The 19566-nt window shown below is 41.5% G+C and overlaps 1 protein-coding gene across 2 annotated transcripts in view; it reads right to left on the bottom strand.

Annotated features, from left to right (window-relative positions):
- The window catches only part of LOC124595747, a 113337-nt gene extending 95065 nt beyond the window's left edge, over window positions 1–18272 (bottom strand). The window contains exons 1-3 of one of the 2 annotated variants that reach the window (XM_047134623.1): window positions 18205–18272; window positions 13317–13541; window positions 8715–9030 (exon numbers count right to left, since the gene is read on the bottom strand). In XM_047134623.1, the coding sequence (XP_046990579.1) occupies window positions 8969–9030; window positions 13317–13541; window positions 18205–18232 (315 nt within the window). In that variant the 5' untranslated portion in view covers window positions 18233–18272 and the 3' untranslated portion in view covers window positions 8715–8968. Of the gene's footprint in view, window positions 1–8714; window positions 9031–13316; window positions 13542–18204 lie in introns of those variants that run through there. The other variant, XM_047134624.1, reaches the window with a different exon arrangement.
- Between the last annotated feature and the right edge of the window lie 1294 nt (window positions 18273–19566).

Genomic DNA, 19566 nt, shown 5'->3' with positions numbered 1-19566 from the left:
GCACTTGGTGCAGGGAGTGGCAACTGACCCTTAACATAGACAAATGTAACGTATTGCGAATACATAGAAAGAAGGATCCTTTATTGTACGATTATATGATAGCGGGACAAACACTGGTGGCAGTTACTTCTGTAAAATATCTGGGAGTGTGCGTACGGAACGATTTGAAGTGGAATGATCATATAAAATTAATTGTTGGTAAGGCGGGTACCAGGTTGAGATTCATTGGGAGAGTGCTTAGAAAATGTAGTCCATCAACAAAGGAGGTGGCTTACAAAACACTCGTTCGACCTATACTTGAGTATTGCTCATCAGTGTGGGATCCGTACCAGGTCGGGTTGACGGAGGAGATAGAGAAGATCCAAAGAAGAGCGGCGCGTTTCGTCACCGGGTTATTTGGTAACCGTGATAGCGTTACGGAGATGTTTAATAAACTCAAGTGGCAGACTCTGCAAGAGAGGCGCTCTGCATCGCGGTGTAGCTTGCTGTCCAGGTTTCGAGAGGGTGCGTTTCTGGATGAGGTATCGAATATATTGCTTCCCCCTACTTATACCTCCCGAGGAGATCACGAATGTAAAATTAGAGAGATTAGAGCGCGCACGGAGGCTTTCAGACAGTCGTTCTTCCCGCGAACCATACGCGACTGGAACAGGAAAGGGAGGTAATGACAGTGGCACGTAAAGTGCCCTCCGCCACACACCGTTGGGTGGCTTGCGGAGTATCAATGTAGATGTAGATGTACTTCTACAACGTCAGTTAAAGGTGGGGTAGTGGGTATCAACGAAAGGCTTGATACTGAATTAACACGCATGGCAGAGACTGTGAAACCTATGGAAGAGGTCAAGTTGCAGGAAATACTACCTGTAATGAAAACCGAGATCGCTGACGAAACAAAGGCTGATTTCGTGACGCTTAAGGATACAGTAACGAGGGTACAAGTCAGCTTTACGAAAGTTCAAAGTAATGTAGGTGACGTGACAACCCAAATACGTAACGAAGTCGAAGCATTACGTATTGATTGGCAACGTAAAGCCGACTAGTTACGAGTGGGATTGCAAAGCAAAGCGTGCAGTATACCTTCGTTTGTGCAGAAACCTGAATTGCTGAGCTAGGAGGACAAAATTAAACCTCAAGCGAAACAAGGGGCGTGATACTCGGCCGATTTCATAAAGAATAGCGAAAGGATGTTACCAACAGCAATGACAGACAGAGAAAAGATCAGTTTATCGATTGGTGCGATGGTAGGTAGTACAAAGACTGGGGTTTAAACTTGGGTACATCAAACATGACGTTTTCCCAGTTTAACGAAAAGTTTGTGGATGAGTTTTGATCCTTACAAAAGAAGGTTAAGTTGTGGCGAGAATTTGTCGTCGCAACAATGGCGGGTATTCCATGAAGGAATATTGCTAAAATTGGTTTAAACGATCTCAGCACAGACTAACGGAGTTTGAAATCGTATGAGAGTTACGGAAGAACTACCTGACGCAACCAAACGTTATGTAGGAAGCTATCACACGAAATTTGACGATTTCTTGGAAAAAATAGAGGATGAAGATCGATGGCGCGAAACACGCGACAATCGATCTTCAAGATATCAGAACTCATCCGAAAGAGGAGGCCGAGGTAGTCATCGGATAAATGTGATCAAAGGACGTGGTAGAGGTCATGGTAGAGGATGTGGTCGAGGTAACTCCAACAATAATGGAAGGGACGATGAGGAAAACCAAAGGCCGCGCTTATTTCTGGTCTGCCAGGCTCGGAGGAACGAAACTGGCCCAACAAAAGACGACAGCGACCACAGAAGGAATAAGGAGACCGAAGTAGGCAAGTCGAGTGTTACCGTGTTGTAAATACATATTCCAGCAGTGGCAATGTAATGGTGACTGTCGGTGTACAGACACATAGTGTGGCAAACCAGACTACTGACAAACAAGTAAATAAGGGTGAACATAGCCAAACGGAACGGTTAATGCAAAAAGTCGTAGAAGAAGAGCTTGGATCAAAGACAAGGTATTTTGCTATTACTGAAGGAGGGACATGTTGGTGCTTCGCGTAGCAATCATGGCCTAATAGAGGACGAGTCAGATGATGTTGCGTATTTTGGGGAACTTTCTTACATGTATGATGAGTTGAAAAATGGGAGGGTTGAGCAGAATACGAGACGTAGTGACTGGGAAGGGGAGCTACTCTCAATAGGAAAAATGTATTGCACAAAGATGCATACACAAATAGATTTTGACGATATAATCCCATTCTACGAATGCAAACAACAATTACTGCATACTGTCCCAAAGGAGGCAACATTCGGAGATGGAACTGCCCCTGATCCAAAAACTGAAGAACGAAACCCATTCCGATTGTGATCAGTTGTCAGTAGAAAAGGATGTTCCCTATGATGCTAGTGATTCCGAAAGTGAAGATAATGTGGTTGAGTGTCCAACTGACGACCAAAACACGCATCCAACTGACTGTAGTGTCGCTGAAGTCGATGGTGTTCAACTAACAAGTAGTGATACACAGGAGGAGGAAAGCTACATGTACGATTCTGACAGTAATTGTTAGAGGAGGACGAAGAAATCCAAGAGATATATAGGGGGACCGCTGAATTTTTAGCACCTTGTAAAGAGAAAGATAGCAAAAACGGGCTCCTGTCAGAGACTGATGAAGCTGAAAGCAGTAGTTATGATGAATTTATCTTTCCTCCAGGGGTAATCGAAGCTGTAGGCAGTATTCACCTGTGTACAGCCAATGAAAGTAAGTTCGCGTTAATTGAAGAAGAAGTTATCGAAACATCACAAAAGTTAGGTTAAACATCTCTCTATAGAGAAAGCGATGAGGATGAGGAACTTGAAGGAGATGTACAAAGAAGGGAGTAAGTAATTCATAGCAGTGTCGCGATATGATAAATCGCAATCGCAATAAGCTACAATCCTACCTTTACCAAAGTCGGAAACGTGATGGTACTCATTTCTCCTCCTTACACGAGGCATCACAACAACGATTCACCAGGAAACGCCGGTCAACTGCTGATTGTGTATGAGCAATCGGTTGGAGACTTTCGTCATGTCAGCACGTTGTAGGTGTCGCCACCGGCGCCAACCTTGTGTGAATGCTCTGAAAAGACACTCATTTTCATATCACAGCATCTTCTTCATGTCGGTTAAATTACGCGTCTGTAGCACGTCATCTTCGTGGATTAGTAATTTTAATGGCCAGTGGTGTACATTTCATAAAGACAATAGGAATACGCATGATTTCGTACGAGAATTATTTAATACTACGAATCGGTCACACGTGGAACCGGTGGGTTCGGTCACATGCCGATGGCCATACTTGTGTTGGCGGCAGTGCTGACAGTGTGTGTGTTATCTTTACGGACTTTCAGCGAAAATCAAACTATTAAATTCGTTTCCATAGAGCTTACTTTTTTCAGTTTTCTCTTGAAAGTTGCAGGAGTGCTTCTGTAGAAATATTAGGAGTTGTCTAAGATGTCTCCCGCCTGTATTTCTGTAAGTTTTTTGAAGATTGTATACGCTGGGATACACTAACGATCCGATACTGCATTTATTTGACGAATGGAGAAGATACAAAATTGCACATGTCTATAAAAAGATGGTGGCCGAGTTAGAGAGGATATAAAATGTAGACTGGCAAAGGCAAGACAATTGTCTTGGAACGAGAGAAATATGTTAACATCGATTATAAATGAAAGTGTAGGATATCATACGTGAAAGTATTTGTTCGGAGTGTAGCCGTGTATGGGAGTGAAACATGGACAATAAACTGTTTAGACAAGCAAGTAACACTAATCTTTAAAGTGAGGTGCAACAGAATAATGCCGAAGATTAAATTTCTACACCACATAACTGTTAAGAAGGCACTGAGCAGAATGTCGGAGAACAGAAAATAGTGGTCTGAGCTTGAGTGGATAAAGGGATCAGTTAAAACGACTCATTCTGAGACCTAAAGAGGCTTGGAGAGCTCATTCATACCGTAACGTAAACAACAAAAACTCCCACTGAGCAACACTCTTGTTTTGTAGCCGATTGTAGTTTCAGTAATTGTTATTACATACTCTTGTTGGCTAACTTTCTTAATCAATATACAGGATGACGAATAAATACCAGCAGGCGAATCTTTAACCAGAATCCAATCAAAAATTTATCTGTCAAAATAAGATCGTGTCCGTTTAGAAAACACATAGTTGGTGAAAACGAGGAGCTATCAACACTGTCACGTCGTGTAGGGCATCGGAATGTAAAGAGGACTGTGTGTCATCCCACATAACCGTGCCAGGCCTTGCAGGTCACTGAGTGGTCCGAAGAAACATCAAACCTACACCCCCATACAGCCGCTCTTCAAATCTTGTTACGGTTTCATTTTCATTTTGTGGATTCCCTTTCCCAGCTCTCGTAGTTTGTAAGTTGGGCATTATTTGAACACAATACAATGACCTACGAAATGATAGTGGCCGATGGCATTAGAGAGGGATAAATTAACCTGCATTTATGCGTCTACTGAATGCTTAGTGGGCAACCATGACTGCTCCTGTCAAGTTTATGTAGGGCAGCTTCCCGATGAAATCCACAAAAGATAATTATCGTAATACGTTTTTGTTGCTGAGTGTCTCCGATCAATAGGCAGCTGTTGCTCGTGGATATGCTACACAGTACCACAGAAGACTTCTTCCTGAAGAGAGTGATTTTCGTCACCTAAAGCACAGTCTTCTGGGAAACGGGTAACCTTCATATACAAGTAATGCACAGTGGTCTTCCCAGGACGAAAACTACTCCTACAGATAAAGCAATTCTTGAAACCATTCTACTACATCACCAAAGGTTGTTCCAGATATGTGAAAAACTGGTTTTTGAAGTGATGCACAAGGACCTGTTTCTGTATGATAACAAGCTAATTCAGGACCAGTGGCCAGAAGACCGAAATGGAAGAGAATAGTTATTTGAATGGATTCTGCACCATTTGAAAGATTGTTTTAAAAGTAACGTGGGATGGACTGACGAATCTAGCTTCACTTGTGAAGTTATTTTCAACTCACAATAATCATTATTGATTGGAACACAACCTGCATGTGAACATGACATTTCACAACCGTCCTGTAGCGCTCAGGGGCTGTCGGAACGACACAGAGGTACGGCTTGGTAGAGATGGGTGACTTACGCATAAGAATGCAGAGAAAAACCGGAAAGTGTTTCGTTGACTTTAATGCATAGATTTTAAACAGCAGCCCTCCCACTGATCGCAGTGATGGCGCCACGTGGCGTCCATCCATGGATCAGCGCCAATACCAGCGGTGGAACCTGCTGCATCGGCGTCCAACCACCCAGCGTTGCATAAGTAGCGCTCCTACTCTCGTGACGGCTAAGGGGTCGCCGCGATACATTAACCCGCGCGTATGTGTGTAGGTAGCCTGGGACGTGTCTGGCTGCGCCCTCAAGCACAAGTTGTGAACCCCACGTACAGCGCCCAAGGGAAAATAACTGGCCGCCATCGTTGTAGTAAGCCTTAGCAGCCAGGGCATATTCGTGAGAGACCGCAGATTGCTCTTCACCCGGGAGGTCGCTAGTTGGTGCCCCCGACCCGCCCCAGCTAATGGCAGCCTGCAGTCCGCCGGACGATGTCACCCACAGAGCGGAGGGTAGCGGTCATCTCGTTCCTCGTGCCGGTGCACCTCCAAGGTGCGGCCCCTCCCCGCCACAGATACTGCGCGTCTGTGCAGCAGAGGTTTGCAGTAGTTTCAGCGGGCCCGTTGGCCGCCGAGAGTCATCACCACAATGTTGTCGACGTTCGCGTGCAATTTAAACTATCGTTATTGATTCGGATTCTATTCATGGACATAGTGGCGGTACAACTACCCCCCATTTGAGCCTGCGGGCTAGACCCCTGACGTATTTCCTCTGGAGGAGACAAGTGGACTGCTCTTTGATTTTTGCAACTTCAGGTTCCCTCAGCCCTCTTTGGTCCCTACACATAGTTCATTAGGTGCGCTTCGATCTACAATGTATCGGTTATCCTCCGCAGGGCAGTTCCCTGTGCTGCCCTGATTTCATCACACTTGTATACAGTGTTCGTCTTGCCTTGCATTCCCTTCCAAGTGCAACGTCGTATACATGCGTCCTAGAGCAGCTTGCTAAATTTCAACGTCACCCGCGAATGCCATCCGATATGACATTCGGTTCCTCAACTACTACCTTCCAGGCATTGCTGCATGACATTTAGAAAAGTTACCCCAAAACCACGCCTGCACATGGCTTGTGTTCCTGACGCAGCAACATAAATCAACAGGCTAGAATGGTCAAAGAAGTACTTTTGGTCCCTTACCTAATACTGGAGAATTTGTATGTACCTTGCGTAATTATTTTCTTTGCAATACATTCCACAATGCATTTTAAAAGTTTCACTTTGTGTTCAGTTACACATTAGGTTTCGGAACGAAGATACATTGCCACACTTTGGAATAGAAGCACTTACAGGGAAATGAATCGGTCATGGATTTTCGATGTTCTGGAATCCAGACTCCCAAGACGGCAATCCACTAGAGTCTAATTTGGTACGTGTGTGTGTGTGTGTGTGTGTGTGTGTGTGTGTGTGGTTGAGGGGAGGGGGGAGGCAAACTTAACAAAAGTTGATGCAGGCTGGTAGTGTAGGGTCCAGCAACGTATGATACAGCTAGGTAGTTGAACCCCTTTCCTAAAGTGAAATTTGTTCGTGTGTCTACGTACCAGCACTGTGAATATACGCCTGGGCGATGGGTGTCTAGAATGGAATTATAATGTGTAACGTAATGTGCAATTTAGTGTCCCCTACGTGTTGCGTCTTTTTTACCTCATTGGATACCGACGATGTTATTGTGTGCACTATTATTTTCAACTGTTTTTAATTAACTCATGGACAGAGTGAAACAGACGTTTTATATGTAAGAAGTTTATGTTGTGTCTTAATGTTTAAATAAAGACAGATAGGAAAAGATAACATATCACAATTGGAGGTTTCAACTGGACACTCTTTGATGCTTTAACTGAAAAAGAACGTTTGGAGCAAACTCAACTTGAACATCATTGAGTCTGAGTCTCCGATATCCACGGCATTTTCTCGTCTCACCGAGCTAATGGGAGAGTTCCACCTCAGCCCAGAATTAGTGCTACTTGTTCTTAGCCCCGTTGCATGCAGTAACAGCATTACCAGAGCCTCATCTTCTGAATCGCATTTCTGTTAACCAGTGAGTCGGACTAAGGTTACGTAGATACACTTTTATCTTGATCTGGGATCAGCAATCAAATGCCTAGTGTGACGTGCGGCATTTTTTCTTAATCGTGTGCGCTGTTGGCTACTCCTACCAAGCAAATTATGTGTTTTGTGGCCATTTGGGATTTACATTTAGTTTTAGTACTGAACAGAATAAATTATGATTAATGTATGGTTTCCTTAATCTAACTGATAACGATTTTCTTACCTGTCTCTATTTATCTTTCTGTTTATTGATGTAACACTATTTTGTAGCATTTGCTTTGCACCATGCTTTTTTCCTTGGATATCTGATCTTACCCAAGATAAACAGAAAGAAAGTATTGATAAGACAGGATGCATGCCTCCGAGTTTTTCATCGTGTTAACAATGCATGTTACCCTATTACGCATCGTGCATATTACTCGGTCGACTTTCACGATTCCATAACGCAATTGCAACTCTCTGCCGATCGAGGGCTACGTACTGTAGCATGTGACATGGCGGTGTGTTACGTAACTGTGACAGAGCTCGAGATACTGCGTGTTGTATTCCTTCAAGAAACTGAAAAGACGAATTCGAAGAGTTCTTGCGCAGATGGAGCTACCTTTCCTTCATCGTGGCAACGACAGAGCATGTACAAGCGCTGCGACAGGTGTAACAAACCGATACATTGTATACGAGGTCACAGTTCATCTTCCATATACCCCGACTATGCCCCATCCGCCCGTCATGTTTTTCCAAAACTCGATGAAAACTTTTAGAGGGTTTCACTTTGATATTGATGAAGCTGTGTAAGTAGAAGTAATGTTGTGTCCCTTTGAACAAAGTCAAACATTCTACAGTGAAGGTATCAAGAAACTGTTCTCTTGTTTGGATAAACATAGTGACAGGAAGAATAAGAATGTAGAGTGTTAATAAAGTTTGTTTCATTTAAAAAGCTTTATAAGTTTTCACATATAAAATTTCGGAGGCATTACTTTTCGGCACGCACCTTTACTTACGCTTCAGTCGACAAGATCTACTAATTGAGACGGTACACGGTCACTTTTACTACTTCGATAATGCGAACACGCATCTTGTCGTGATATTTCAAATAGCTTGCAATAAATTTATATAGAACCGTGAGATATGACACCATTTCCTCTGGATTAGAAATGTTTCACGTTTTTCCCATGCCACGTAAGGTCCAGCCGAGGCGTCAATCGTATGTCATTGCTGTGGCCGCCGGTGTCCTCGTGGCAGTCAGTGTGTTAAGGTTGGATTTGGATATTGGGAATTTAGGAGGTCAGCGTGGATAGCGGATGAAATGCATTTCATGTTATTAATAACAAGCCGTAGTTTGTCAGTAATTACGTGAACCTGTAGGTAGAGAAATATCTTCTATCGTTTAATATAACAGTTGACGTCATGAAACTACATTTTTCTTGCGTCGGCATACTACTGTTTGGGAAACAACAGAAACATAAAAAGAATACAAATGCAATGTTTTTAATACTAATCTTTACAGTAATGATATTTACTGCATGTCGTGAAGTAATCAGAAACTGACACAGAATAGGATGTGTAGATTCCATTGTTTATGTTTAAATAAATGTGTCAAGTTCTGACTCTCTTGCAGTTTCTTGGCTCCTCTGGAAACAGCAGATGTCTTCAGTCAGCAGGTCAGCCATTTAGTCTCCACTCCCTCGCAGACGATTCAAGCTGAGGCAACGGACTGGCAATACTCCTAGTTCCTGGGACAATCTGACAGGTATGGTTTACACTGACTCTTTGGTTTCACCACGTAAACTGCAACGAAGAGAAATGCGCTTTGCTAAAGATAGGAAGTACAAAAATAACATAGCAGTTTAATTTTACTAGTGATAAGACAACGGTAAGCCTTCACCTTTTTTACATAGCGCGAATTTCACTGTCAGCATTGTGACAAGATTATGTTATGGTCGTGTATCAGAGATAATTTGGGGTCACACAGTGTGCTATGTTACAGGGTTCCTATCCTTACTGGTACTATAGCAAACAGTTGGAAGATTGACGACGCGAATAAACCTGACTTATAGCGTATTTTGAAAGTTTAAGGGTGTCACTAGAACCAAGTTCCTCTAGGAGGGTAATGCTCCTGGCGTGCGAAGCATTCAGTGAGCAACAGGTGTATCCTGCGACGAGGCAAATGACGATAACCTGAGGGACCTAAGTTTCATTTGCTGAGAACTGATCTGGCAATCCCTGAGTGTGTGATTTGGATATGGTCAGCATCGCTGGTCCCCAGTAACCGTAAAACTTAGTCGTACGTGAGACCATCTTAACAGTAGAACGATCCAACGTGACTGGATGGAATGCGTTTACTCTGTCCTTCGTGTAAAGGTCAGGAACGGTATTCCGCCGTCTGAACGATCGCCCAACCCATAACGAACACCCTTTTGTTGCAAAAAGAAATAGAAAAATCAGTCATCTTCACAGTGATGACAGCTACTGACAACAAAATTTACACTCTTGCCAGTTTAATTAACAAGAATGTTATGTAAACACTAATTCTTATTATATAGAAAGGACTCAATGAGAGAATACCATATGGTACGGAACAGAAAGGATTCAAGAAATTATTATTTACTGAGGTTAAAGCCCAAATCATAAACTGACCAAAGATAACATTTTTCCTAGAAGAGGGTTGTAGCCCTATCGAGCTGTAAGTTTGCGGTGACTACAATGTAACGTCATTTCTCTCTTGTACTCTTGCAATAGTAGTACGCATGCTAAGCGCTTCTAGGTTGTTTTAAAGACGATGTGAAGTTTAAAAGTTGTACGGTAGGAAGTATTAGTCAGAAGTCGGAGTGAAGTAAAATCATCTTTACCGTTTAGACAGATAACGGGATAGTTGATTGCTGATTCGTGATGGGACTTAGCCTTCGCGATATTTAATAGACACGAACATCATAGGACACAGATAGAGACCCATCGCTGACATAAATTCAATTATTAGACTTTAATAGACAATAGATAAACGCAATCACGGAAAAGTTAGAACTGAGACGTGCTGTCAGAACCGTCGTCAAAATCTGAACTGCGGATGCTAAACGACCCAATCACCCTGTAGAAACACTGAATGACTCAGGTATCTTTCTCCATTACTCAGAATGCCAAGTTTGGAGAGCGCAAGATCACCAAAATGTTAATTGTTTTGAGACAGACCAAAAGTTTGTAGTAGTGAGACCTTTCATTTTCCCCAACTCTAGAAGTTTCACATTTTGTTAGGGTTTGAAGAATTATTCTCTTGAAATTGCGCCCATGATACTCTGCACGATCTCTGTGAAGTTACGGGCTTCAGCTTTGTGCGAGATGCGAGGCAACCTTCTGTTTAATAATCGTCCCCAATACTATGGCGCCTGGGGCTGGAGCATTTCGGTCGGCTCATGGTGAGTTTTAATCGTGATATTTTGCTAGGACACGATGAGCAATTTCACAGTATAAGCTCAGCTCTGCTGAAAGCTCCGATAGAAGGTGCGTTTTCCTTAACTGCTGTTCTTGGTGACTGCAATGTATCAGCCTGCTTACAACAGTGGCCACGAAAAGACAAGCTAGAGAATGTCGTGTTTGTGTAGTAACAAACTTACTATACATGTAGATTTTACCGTTTGTTTTCTAGACATTTCCATCTAAAGATTCATTATTTAACTTTCATGTACTCTCGTGCTAACCAAAACGCGTGCAGGCAGAACTTCTAACTCAATGGATATCTTAACTAGTACTACGCCTAAGTAACGTGCTTTTATCAGGTTCTTTATTCAACCTTCACTGACTCCTGATTAAAATGTGAGGCATGCTGCTATTTATAAATTCCTGAAATTTGGGACATTTTTTGCGATGGTTATACGGTTGATTGTAGTATGGTGTGTGATAGCCTATAAGTAGATTATATTTCGCTCCGACATTACATTGTAGATGTGTCACTAAAACAGTGAATTAGTCTGTGCCTCAATTTAAAGCCAACATGATGCTTTAAGGGGAAAGAAAATTATTGTAAAAGGTGGACTAAATGTTGTTGTTGTGGTCTTCAGTCCCGAGACTGGCTTGATGCAGCTCTCCATGCTACTCTATCCTGTGCAAGCTTTTTCATCTCCCAGTACCTATTGCAACCTACATCCTTCTGAATCTGCTTAGTGTATTCATCTCTTGGTCTCCCTCTACGATTTTTACCCTCCACGCTGCCCTCCAATACTAAATTCGTGATCCCTTGATGCCTCAGAACATGTCCTACCAACCGATCCCTTCTTCTGGTCAAGTTGTGCCACAAACTTCTCTTCTCCCCAATCCTATTCACTACTTCCTCATTAGTTATGTGATCTACCCATCTAATCTTCAGCATTCTTCTGTAGCACCACATTGCGAAAGCTTCTATTCTCTTCTTGTCCAAACTATTTATCGTCCATGTTTCACTTCCATACATGGCTACACTCCATACAAATACTTTCAGAAATGCCTTCCTGACACTTAAATCAATACTGGATGTTAACAAATTTCTCTTCTTCAGAAACGCTCTCCTTGCCATCGCCAGCCTACACTTTATATCCTCTCTACTTCGACCATCATCAGTTATTTTGCTCCCCAAATAGCAAAACTCCTTTACTACTTTAAGTGCCTCATTTCCTAATCTAATTCCCTCAGCATCACCCGACTTAATTAGACTACATTCCATTATCCTTGTTTTGCTTTTGTTGATGTTCATCTTATATCCTCCTTTCAAGACACTGTCCATTCCATTCAACTGCTCTTCCAAGTCCTTTGCCGTCTCTGACAGAATTACAATGTCATCGGCGAACCTCAAAGTTTTTATTTCTTCTCCATGAATTTTAATACCTACCCCGAATTTTTCTTTTGTTTCCTTTACTGCTTGCTCAATATACAGATTGAACAACATCGGGGAGAGGCTACAACCCTGTCTTACTCCCTTCCCAACCACTGCTTCCCTTTCATGTCCCTCGACTCTTATAACTGCCATCTGGTTTCTGTACAAATTGTAAATAGCCTTTCGCTCCCTGTATTTTACCCCTGCCACCTTCACAATTTGAAAGAGAGTATTCCAGTCAACATTGTCAAAAGCTTTCTCTAAGTCTACAAATGCTATCAACGTAGGTTTGCCTTTCCTTAATCTTTCTTCTAAGATAAGTCGTAAGGTCAGTATTGCCTCACGTGTTCCAGTGTTTCTACGGAATCCAAACTGATCTTCCCCGAGGTTGGCTTCTACTAGTTTTTCCATTCGTCTGTAAAGAATTCGTGTTAGCATTTTGCAGCTGTGGCTTATTAAACTGATTGTTCGGTAATTTTCACATCTGTCAACACCTGCTTTCTTTGGGATTGGAATTATTATATTCTTCTTGAAGTCTGAGGGTATTTCGCCTGTTTCATACATCTTGCTCACCAGATGGTAGAGTTTTGTCAGGACTGGCTCTCCCACGGCCGTCAGTAGTTCCAATGAAATATTGTCTACTCCGGGGGCCTTGTTTCGACTCAGGTCTTTCAGTGCTCTGTCAAACTCTTCACGCAGTATCGTATCTCCCATTTCATCTTCATCTACATCCTCTTCCATTTCCATAATATTGTCCTCAAGTACATCGCCCTTGTATAGACCCTCTATATACTCCTTCCACCTTTCTGCTTTCCCTTCTTTGCTTAGAACTGGGTTTCCATCTGAGCTCTTGATATTCATACAAGTCGTTCTCTTATCTCCAAAGGTCTCTTTAATTTTCCTGTAGGCGGTATCTATCTTACCCCTAGTGAGATAGGCCTCTACATCCTTACATTTGTCCTCTAGCCATCCCTGTTTAGCCATTTTGCACTTCCTGTCGATCTCGTGGACTAAATATGCGCAGCAAATTGCTCTGAATGGTTTTGGTGAAGAATCATGAAAAGTTGGAATTTCGTAATTTCGGCGAAGCAAGGGTAGCCACTGTTCATTGATGATTTGGTTTCACTCATATTTTCACTTTCGCTGTGGAACCCTACGCGAATTTTTATGGTGAACAAACTGGTTTTATCTTGTCAATTTTGAACAGAAAACAGTTTTGTTCAAAGTAACTTACCTTTCGGTAGTTGGTTGTAGCAAGAATACAGCTTCAACGAATTAGCATACAAGTAGAACCTGTTGTCTGCTGCGACACAAATGGTATCATCATCTTCCGTGTAGGACGACCTTCCCAGAAATCTATTCTCAGCCGTGATATTTCCGGTGCTTAGATTCTCATTCCCGATGTTGGCGGTGGTCGACGCTTCTGGTTGTCCGTGGACCTCCGCCACTGCTACCAGTGCTGTAAAAGTCAGTGAACGTAATTACAGATCGCCATATCGTCTAACGGCTGCTAGTGGAACTCTCCCACTTAGCAATGCAACACTACTGTATGCTACATAGGTGTTATTTGAACAGTCCGCTCGTCCCAAAAAATAAAAAAAAAACGAATCAACAGCGACATGCACGCTATTCTCACGTCGGACAAGCTCTCCTAATTAATTTCGTGTTCCAATAAACAAATACAGTGGTTTTTCAAGTTCTTGTTGGTCTGATATTATCACACAATTAAATTGACAATATTAGTTCTTTCCTTAATTATGTTTGGGAAGGTTTGCCTTTTTAGTAACTCTCTGCCACACTAAAAGCTAGCAAGATATTTGGCTGATAAAGTTAGATTCTTTATTGGTTTTGACATCAAACAGCCCACTCTACCCTTAGTCGTAAAGAATAAAAAGTATTACAGAGCTGGAAGCCTTCCTCGTTACGATCATGTAGCTGGGGTTTCGCTGAAAAGCACACATATCTCCAAGTGGATGGCTCTGTAAAGTCTTTTGCTCCTCATCAAGATAATGAACGTACCCTATTAAAATATTGTTCCTGTTCGTCCTCTGAAATCCCGTGATGGAGATGATTAGTATTTGTTTGTTTTTCTTTTACATTCAAACTAAATTTAGGGGCAAAGACGTGACAGCCTTGAATGGAATGTCTCACATAACTTCTTGTGATGTTCCGCATATTGTACGATGGGAGACATCAGAGTCCTTTCACTATCTACGTTAAGTCCAAGATACTAGTACATACACGGTTCCGTCACAGTAATGTGACCACCGCCTTTGTTCGACATCAGCGCCAGATAACAACTCAGTGAAGGTAGGTCGCAGCATTAACAGTGGAGGCTACATAAAGATCATCAGGGAGCTGCGGGGCACAGTGAAGTCGGTGTCATAATGCGGAAACGAAGCTATTTATCTGACGTCCAAAAGGGTATGATTACTGCCATTCGGGGCAAGAGTGGATGCACGTCTCAGTTTGTAAACTGTTCAAGTGTCACCCTGCTTAAAGTGAACTGTGCCTGGTAAAACTGCACTATCGATAACTGACACCATGACCAGTGGGGCAGAATGGGCCAGGAGTGAAAGACAGGTGCGGAGATGTGTACGGATGAAAAGGCACGCAACAGTTGAGGGAAAGAAGCCCCAGATGAACCAAAAGGACTACCAACAATGTCTGCCTAACAACCATCCAACAAAAGTTCCTATTTACCGCTGTCCACAGCAGGTGCCACATTCGTACGCTCACATCGACTGCTGTTCACCGCCGACGAAGGGTTCAATTTTCACTCCTATACCTGAACCGGACCTGCTTTGAGCCGTAGTTTTAGGCGAAAGACGTTTTATGCTCGATCGGGTATAAGTCGGGTGGCGTGTACGGCGTGAAACATCTCAGGCCAAACAACCTGCAATCAGTGAGGGAGCGTTATGGTCTGAGGAATGTATTCGTGTCGGCTATTCTTCTTAAGGGAAGGCATAATTGATCTAAACTAGTTTGCGTTTGTGCTTGGGGACCGTGTCCACCCCTCCGTACAGTTTAATTTTCTTCGGCACGATGGCATCTACCAAGAAGACTAAGGTATCCTCTCTCTGTCGGATCTGTAGTATCCTCTTAGAATTACATAAAGAGACGATCGCATGGGAAAAATCATTGAATAACACACACGCATTCAAATGATCTAAAACTTATGTTGCTTCCAACAACACTCTAAGGTGAAGTAAAATTGCGAAAACTATTGTCCTAAGTCAGGAAAATGTAATTGGTGCAGTAACTTTTTTGTTGCATAAATAAAGCTGGAGTACTCTTTTCACCATTCCTACAAGAGGTGTTGCGTGCGCATTCCAGTACGTATCACATTTTAGCGACATGCTTCTTTATTTCTCTAGTATAAAAGGATTGCAACACCAGTCACTAACTCTCAAAATACATATAGCTATTAAATGATAGAGCCATTCGATTAAAACTGGTGTCACAGGCAGGATTTGTATGAGACTGTTCTTGGCAATTTTTATCACAAATGCCATATGCTCATTTCACTTCATATCTGACAAGTATCTCCAGCATTTTACTTACAGAAGTGGCTATTAAGGAAATCTCTTAAATGGAACAGACTTATAGTTCGCGAATCAGTTATTATCAACGAGAAGGTCAGTGATCATAGGGCTGTTACTAATTCAACGGCTATTGGTGTCAATAGAATGTTACTGGATATAGGAAAGAATTCCCCCTCAGAAGAAATATCAGGAATTGAACTGCAGTGTATTTCAGCTGTCAAGATCGAATATCCAGCTCCTTTAGTGACGAGGGTGTGAAACACGAAATGGTCAACTCCACGAGTATTTGCAAACGGCATCTTAGACCTGTATGTGCGGAGTAAGGTTTCAGAGTAATGCAAAGACCGTCACAGTTCGAGTGATACATTACTAAGTTTCTGTCAAAACATTAAGAGCTTCAGTACAGGTTTAAAGGACTTCGGAGCCTTGTTAAAAGCAAAACCTGAAAGCAGCCATGAGACTTAAATTAAACAATCACTAGCCGATCTGACCAAAAATCTTAACATGTATTGGTCCAATATATATATCTACTACACTTATTAAGTCACTCTTTGACCGTACTGGAACCCTCGCAACAAATCACGGAGATAAGGTAGGATTACTGATTTCGCTTTTCAGAAACTATTTCACCACACAAGGAGTTTTCGCTGATTTGTCTCATAAGACCTATCTAGTCGACATGACGTAACTGATCGAGTGATAGAAACTAAAACCGCTCAATAGTGGAAATGTATTTGGATCTGAGAAGATGTCTTTAAGGCCCTATACAGAACTTTCTGCCGTTCCAGCAGAAGTAAATCGTAAGTCGAAAGAGAGGCAAAGCATTCCAAGCGACTCGAAAAAAGCACACATGATTGAATGCTTAACTCGTTGTCGTTGCAGAATAAATGAACCCCGGGAGACGGAAGTCTCCACCATAAGAAACCAAACTGATTCAGCAAACAGAAGTCTTGTGGTACTAATCAACTAGGAATCACAGTATGGGCAATGTCGCCGATTTCGAAGCCTCGTTCCTTGAAATATTCCGAACAATATTCGATACAGTTCCGAATTTTCATTTAGTGGACAACGTACGAGAATATCGAAAGGTAAGGTATAAGTGAGGTAGCACACGTGTATGTGCGTAGTACATGGTCGCAAGAAGGTTTTTAGAGTTAATTAAAAATGAGTGTGGCCCAGGTTTATTCAAGTTGATCGCTATCAAAAAGAGACTACTGTCTATATTGAATTTCATAAAAAGCATTATATCGTACCGCTAGCAACTCACCGCAAAGTGAGATCCATCCAGTAATTTTATAGTTGTGTTATACGCAAGCCAGTACAATAGGAGCTTTCTTGGAACATTACATTGGTTTAGTCAAACCATCAACGTAGTCCTATCCTCTCATCATAACTTCCAAGAAAACCATAATGGAAAAATATAGGTAAAAGAAAATGGAACCGTTTAATTGACAACTCATTTTCAATCAAGTAGTCATTGTAATAAAAAAGCTGTAGCAACTATGGTTCTTCATGTGGTGCAGCACTGCTATGGTAACGAAGACAATCAGTTGACACGAAATGTGATAGAAGCGCAATACATGCTTGAGTGACAAAAGTATACTGGCTGTCTTGTAGCCAAAGTAATTTTATGATTTTATGTTGTGTTCTGTAAATGACATATCTCTTCATAACATTACTACTGGCAATAGGTTGTAGCCTTAAAGGAAAGTTTCTACGGCACTACTCGAATAGAATCAGATAAGGAATTAATTACTTTCTCTTACGACTAAAGACGTTTTCAAAGAGGCAGCATTATCGTGAATTGCGCGACGCAGTACCGTATCTATCAAGTGTTGCTAGTCACAATTAAAATTTTTATTAGCAATATTTCATTACAGATTTTCCGTCTTTGGAATTCTTTTAACGCTTCTTCTTTTACATCTAAGCTCAGGCGTGACCTTCATTGTCCAGTATTTGCATGAATTAAGTGTAATTAGCTATTTACCAGAAGCAGCTTTCAATCGTTCTGGAGATGAAAAACCTTTTATTCTGATTTCTAAATTCATTCATACAACTTTGTCATACATAATTACGGCTTTCTACAGTAAGACAGCCGTTCGTTGCCTTTCTTTTTTTTCTTTTTTTTTACATTTATAAGGTGGTTGTACACGGAAAATACTCGTGCAATAACGATCGGGTTGTAACTGTCTAAATTCCATCGTGAAGCACTTATTGTGCAACAGTTTTATACACAGGAGAGTATATGTGAGTATTTTCTTATGATACAAGAATGTAATGTGGTCTAAGTGCTTTACTCAGTTGCTTAATGCACTCTGCTGATGATTCGATATAGCAAACAGCTTACAGTAGACGAGATAAGCTTCACAGTAGCGAAGATTAAAAAGTTCTCATTCGGAATACGATATGCATTTTAAAGTCTACTGGAAACTTTTTTTTTCTTTCCGCAATACAACCATCTTTCAATACATGGATATAGCATTTCACACGGATCAATAGATGAGAAATAATGTAAAATGGAGTTAAGAAAAATATGTTTATCGTGAATGAAAGATAATAAATTCTACCAATACTTACCAGCAACAAGCAACAAAGCAGCCTTCATTGTACTCGACAAAAACTACTACCGCTCTCTGCGTTATACTTCCATTTATATATGTTTAGACACCCAATGGCATCATCGAATGTTATCGTTAAGTTCCCTCCTGATTTTCCGTTCCGTGAACTCTGGTTGCAGCAACTAGCAGCAGATTGACTTTCCTTGTACTTGAAAGGATCTGTGATCGTTCGCTGTGTCATACGTATTATCAGCATTACAACTACAGCATTCAGTAAAGCAGGTTACCATACTGGGTCGTTAAATTTGCTTTTTTCTTCCCTTCCTTTTTTTTGCGTTGTGTGTTACTGTAGTAGAGGCGAGGGAACGAAAAGACAGGTGTCCAGGGAAATTAACTGCCAAGGCTCAGCAACACAATTGGGTTGATATTTTCACACACGTCTTAGGGGCAGTACTTGTCAAATCCGCAATTAGAAGACAAATTTCTACAGAAGCGATTTTCTAGAAATTGCTGATAGTACTTATTAACATTAGTACAACTCAATTTAGGCACATGCTGGAAAGGAATATAGTTTTTCTCAATAAAGCAGCATTTGTAATTTTTTCGAGAGGTACACCTTTAAATCCTGTATAATACATTAAATATATTTGAAATATCTGGTTAATTCTTAAGTTACAGATCGTTATGCCAAGTTATACATACACTTATGCAGGAGATTAAATGTGGGAGCACTATATCCTATGGGCACGTAAAATTCCCCTCCTTAAAATATCATTTTGCGTGTAAAGAAGAACCAACTGACGCCTTCTGTAGACACTGGCCGTCATACGAAAGACTAGATGAGCATTATTTGTTAGGATTGAGTCTAGCTACACAATTCAAAACGGAAATGGCAAATATGTGGTACAGCTCTAGAGAAAGGGCGCGTAGCGTCTCTTAGGAAAGACATCCTATATAAAGTACTGACGGTTTCCGAAGACTGCGTTGGTCGTGCACCTTAATAAGTAATAATTTAACACAAGACAATGTTGTGACTTGGAAAATGCATTTAAAATGCAGAAAAAGACTGGAGCACATAAAAAGTGGATGAGAAATAAGGAAATAATTTAGAGATCAAATACCCAGCCGGCTATAAGCGAAAATGTGTAAATTGTTTCGAATTACAACCTTGTCCCTCACCCTTCTGTTAGAGGGAATGTCACACAAGGAACGACTTCCAGAGAAAGAGTCGATGCTTCACATATGACTAACAGCTCCACATAGGTACACGTACGTACTTAACATGAGAAATGTTTAATTGTTTTGGGTTTTAGCACAAATGACTTATTAGTTATATATGTAGTACATTCTTCCAAGTGGAAGTTAATTATGTCACATTCTC

Source organism: Schistocerca americana, chromosome 2 (genome assembly GCF_021461395.2).
Source record: "Schistocerca americana isolate TAMUIC-IGC-003095 chromosome 2, iqSchAmer2.1, whole genome shotgun sequence".
Classification (NCBI taxonomy): domain Eukaryota; kingdom Metazoa; phylum Arthropoda; class Insecta; order Orthoptera; family Acrididae; genus Schistocerca; species Schistocerca americana.
The sequence above is the reverse complement of the archived record's forward strand: the minus strand, read 5'-3'. Positions and strand labels throughout refer to the sequence as shown.